This window comes from Medicago truncatula, chromosome 2 (assembly GCF_003473485.1).
Source record: "Medicago truncatula cultivar Jemalong A17 chromosome 2, MtrunA17r5.0-ANR, whole genome shotgun sequence".
Taxonomy (NCBI): domain Eukaryota; kingdom Viridiplantae; phylum Streptophyta; class Magnoliopsida; order Fabales; family Fabaceae; genus Medicago; species Medicago truncatula.
The window spans coordinates 30341086-30345972 of NC_053043.1; the positions used below are offsets into that span (position 1 = coordinate 30341086).

Sequence of the window (4887 nt, forward strand, 5' to 3'; positions counted from 1 at the left end):
TTTTCAAACTTTATATTGTTACCTTACTTGAGAGTTATCAAGGTTGGCCGTTTGCCATGATACGGTTTTATCGGAAAATGATTTCTTTAAGTTATAACTTATGACCTTTGGTGACTAGTTTCATAGTACTACATGAAGATGTGTGAATGATTTGTTATATGGAGATATGATATTTATCATGTGTCATTGAATGATGTTAATGATTGTTGATGATTATGGTGATAATTTGATGTTGACTCTTATTTGAATTATGACTCGCATGTTGTGTGGACGTAATTTCTTGATAATGCAAATGTTTTGGAGATGATCAATATATTTGAAAGTTGTCCTTTATATTGTTGTGAAAATTGAGGTGATTGCATTGTTAACTCCTTACTTGTATGTCCATGCATCATAGTCATGTTGAGTCTTGTAGTTGTAAAAGAGTTGAGCTCTTTTACTTCGGAGATTATGTAAGACTTGGGTGAAATCTTACATACGATGTTTTAGTTGCATCGAAGGTGACGACCTTGAGGTGATTCGGTACCACATGCATTTATGTGTCATGTTTAGGGACATAACATTTTGTTGCATGAGTCCTAAATGTGGAATGATTGACATACTTGTGGTTGTGATTGATTGGTCGTGATACTTGAATTTGTCATTATGTATTATCGTTGAGATTAATCATTCATGTCAATTATTTGGAATTTGAAATGTTTTATTCATGTCTAACTGTTATGTGGATTATGATGATGTAATACTTACCCCTAGTGGTTTTGACCGCCTACCTGTCTGTATGGATGGGTAGACGTTAGACGTTGTGCAGGATTAGTTGCTCTAGTGAGTTGTTTGATGCTTGGTGGATATTGGGAGCTATCTCCGGTATCGGTTTAGTTGAGTCTATGATGGCTCTAATCTAGGTGTCTGTTAGATTTCCTAGATTTATCTGTTTGGATTTTATTCATATTTGGAGATTTTCCATTTGTCGGGACTTGGAGAACTTTCATGATTATGTATTTTGATATCATGGCATGTATGATTGATTTATATGGTTTATATATCCGCTGCGACAGTTGGGATTTTATGCATGCATGTGAATTTAGATTTTGTATGATGATGTAGTGTCTATTTCTTGAATAATTGCCATATTCGCGAGTTTTACCGCTTTAATAGAAATGTGGCGTTACACTCTTTCCTTAGTGCTTTATGTTGTAACATTGGGGAGGCATCGGTTTACCATTCTGAAGTTCTTGCTATCATTTTATCCATGGAGCACACGTCCTTTCATGGATGGCGTAATATCTGGTTGGAAAGTGACTCATCTAGTGCTTTGCTGATTATTTCCAACTCTTCTTTGGTGCCTATTATGCTTCGAAACAGGTGGCATAATACCCGTAGTCTTGGTATTCAGATCATTTCTTCTCACATCTTTCATGAAGGTAACTGTTGTGCGGACAGATTAGCAAATATGGGTCATACTATGCAGGGCTCGGTTTGGTTAGATGTGTTACCTTCGGAGTTGCATCTTGATTTCTTTAGGGATAGACTAGGCTTGCCTAACTACAGGTTTCCTTAGGGACATGTAGTCTGCTGTTTTTTTCTTTGTTTTTATATGAGGGTATTGGCCTAGTCCCCCCTCTTCTTGTACAGATTTTCCCTTTTTTTAATAAAATTTTAAAGTTTGACAGCATAGGATGGAGGTTTCCCGCAGTGCCAACCTAGTTGGGATGTCAGTGTTTCATGCTTGTCCTCTCTCCCTACTTAGCAAAAAAAACAAGTTGACTATTTATATTAATTGTTAATTATTCGTATTACAATAGGAGTAATTATTTATGATTATATTAATAATTTACAATCAATATTAATTACTTCAATCAATACCATTAACAATTTACTATTAATACGAATAGTTAACTCTCTCTGATGACATATTCTTATAATTGCTAGTTGAATATGTCAATATAGAGAGTTGACTAATAAATTATTCCTATTAAAATGTGAGTAACTTGCTTATGATTCTATTAATCATTTACAATCAATACTAAGAACTACTAAAATTACCATTTTTAGAAACACGAAAACACAACCAAACGATTAAAAAAAGAAAGAGACATATTTAGACAATAGTTTGCTCACCATATATGTTAATGGTGTTGAAGCTTCACCCTTAAGTATAAATAACGTTCCTCCCTAACATTGAAACCACATTCATTCAAGAGAACATTATAACAATAATCAAAGATTTCTCAAAAAAAAAAAAAAAAACAATAATAATAAAAGGAGATATGAAGTTCAGCACTGTCATTATTGTTTCATTCCTATTCCTTGCTGACTTTTGTGCAGCTCAATCTGGGGTCCTTGACATAGCAAAATTTGGAGGAAAACCAAATTCTGATATCGGGATGGTAACTCCATCGATCTTAAATCGATATCTGAGATCAATTAATGTGTTTTTTAAAATGCATGGAATCTAAATATAGTGTCAATTTATTTTTCTAATTGATTGTGTTTTTTCCGTTCATAAGGCTTTGACAGCTGCTTGGAAGGAAGCATGTGCATCAACAACTGCAGCGAAAATAGTGATTCCAGCTGGTACATACCAGTTGAATGGAATTGAACTTAAAGGTCCTTGTAAGGCTCCTATTGAACTTCAAGTTGATGGAACAATTCAAGCACCTGCAGACCCTAGCGTAATAAAAGGGACCGAACAATGGTTCAAGTTTCTATATATGGACCATCTTACCTTATCAGGCAAAGGAGTTTTTGATGGTCAAGGTGCATCTGTTTACAAAAAAGCTCAACCTGCAGCTGCTTGGAGTGGTAAAGGCGGTAACTCAAAAAATTTCATGGTAAATATCAATCTAAATTTTAATCTACTTGATCATCATTTTGATTACATGAACAAATAATTCTAGCTATTTTTAAATGAGTTTTTCTGGTTCAATTTCAACAGAATTTCGGTTTTAATTTCGTCAACAATTCCCTCGTCCACGGCGTTACTTCTAAGGACAGCAAAAATTTCCATGTTATGGTTTTCGGATGCAATAATATTACATTTGATAGCTTCACAATTACTGCCCCTGGAGACAGTCCCAACACTGATGGAATCCACATGGGAAAATCAACTGGTGTTAAAATTCTTAACACTAACATCGGTACCGGAGATGACTGTGTCTCAATTGGTGATGGTAGTAAACAAATCACTGTCGAAGGTGTGAAGTGTGGACCTGGTCATGGTCTTAGTATTGGAAGCCTTGGAAAGTTTACGACTGAAGAAAATGTAGAGGGGATTACAATTAAGAACTGTACTCTGACAGCAACCGACAATGGTGTGAGGATCAAGACTTGGCCTGATGCACCGGGAACAATTACTGTTTCTGATATACATTTTGAAGATATTACCATGACGAATGTCAAGAACCCTGTCATCATAGACCAAGAGTATTGTCCATGGAACGCGTGCTCCAAAAAGGTAATCACTCCAAAATTTGTCATTATTTCACAATGCAAATCTATAATCTTCCTACTTATCTACATTTCAATTAAATGATTACAAAATCTATTCTCTATGATGAAAAGGGACTATAATTCAAATGACTAACTTTTGTTCATTTCTTGCATGGTATTCAATGGTTTAGAATCCATCAAAAATAAAGTTAAGCAAGATTACATTCAAGAACGTTAAGGGAACCTCAGGAACTGCAGAAGGAGTTGTTCTTATTTGCAGCAGTGCCGTACCATGTGATGGTGTCGAGCTAAATAATGTTGATCTCAAATTCAATGGAGCACCAACCACAGCGAAGTGTACCAATGTCAAACCTATAGTTACAGGAACAGCTCCTGTATGTCAAGCTCCAGGTGCAGCTCCAGCTGCATCCACAACTGCATCTCCAGCTGCTGGAAAAGCTCCTGCTGGAAAATCTCCTGCTAAATAATTTTGATTCTTTTTTTTTCTCATTATCTTTAAAGAGTAGACAAACCATCCCCATAATGCGAGGATGTTGACAGATAGTAGTATAGTCTCATGGGAATAAATAACTCGACATGTGTATTAGAACCACTGTCATGTATTTGTAACCCTTCTCATATAACAAATAAATTTCTATTAGTTTGCATAATCAACAAGTTTTTTTTTTTTTTTTTTTTTTTTGTCATTTTGCACAATAAACAAGTTAATTGTACAATGTTTCAAATACTTGAGACTGATATTATTTTTTTCAAGTAGCCAAACCACTTGTTTTGGGTCTGATATTAAAAAGTGCTTCATGAAACGATGTGAAATATACAAGGATGCCACCACAAATATACAAGGAAACCAAAATAAACACCGTAGGTCTCCTCCTGCAGGAACACCAGAACCAATGGTAGATGGACGTTGATGAAAGCCAGAGGGAGGAGAGGCCAAAATAACGTTACCAATATTTTTTTCCTTTTCATAACAATTAATTGAGAGAACCTAAACTACACCTTGAAGAGTGATTTTTTTTTCTTTTCATAACAATTATCTTTGAAGAGTGATTTTTGGTCCAAATAAAAAGATGCAAGACGCTAAAATACACCTTGAAGCATTGCTATAACATCATAATTTCATTTTTATGGTAATAGCAGTATTTTCGTTATGTATGTAAAGAAATAATTAATGTAGTTGGAAATAACAAAGGGGTCTTATAAAAAGGGACAAAAAAAATTCTCAAAAGGGTCTTATAATTAGAAACGGAGGGAGGATTTCTCACTTCATGGCTCCTTAGAAACATAAAAGAAGAAATTCTTAGCATTGAAGGTGGTAAAGCCCAACTAAAAAATAAAGTCTATGCTATAACAAAGGGGAGTATATCCTTGGAGGAAACCAATTTCAAATGGCGAAAAAGTTTTTCAAATTTCAAAAGGACTTGGAAACAAGTACAA

General features: G+C 34.8%; 1 protein-coding gene across 1 annotated transcript; it reads left to right on the forward strand.

Annotated features, from left to right (window-relative positions):
- Window positions 1-2267: 2267 nt before the first annotated feature.
- On the forward strand, window positions 2268-4008 carry LOC11422898 (polygalacturonase). The gene is made up of 4 exons (XM_024775827.2): window positions 2268-2387; window positions 2508-2831; window positions 2936-3454; window positions 3621-4008. Exons 1-4 carry the CDS (start codon window positions 2268-2270, stop codon window positions 3915-3917), a joined length of 1260 nt encoding a protein of 419 aa, XP_024631595.1. The 3' UTR covers window positions 3918-4008.
- The last annotated feature ends 879 nt before the right edge of the window (window positions 4009-4887 follow it).

Bases quoted from the DNA above. Each gene is read 5' to 3' on its own strand.
- LOC11422898 (XM_024775827.2), top strand. From the start codon at position 2,268: ATGAAGTTCAGCACTGTCATTATTGTTTCATTCCTATTCCTTGCTGAC. The intron at 2,388-2,507 runs GTAACTCCATCG...TCCGTTCATAAG, and splicing joins CAAATTCTGATATCGGGATG to GCTTTGACAGCTGCTTGGAA. The intron at 2,832-2,935 runs GTAAATATCAAT...CAATTTCAACAG, and splicing joins GTAACTCAAAAAATTTCATG to AATTTCGGTTTTAATTTCGT.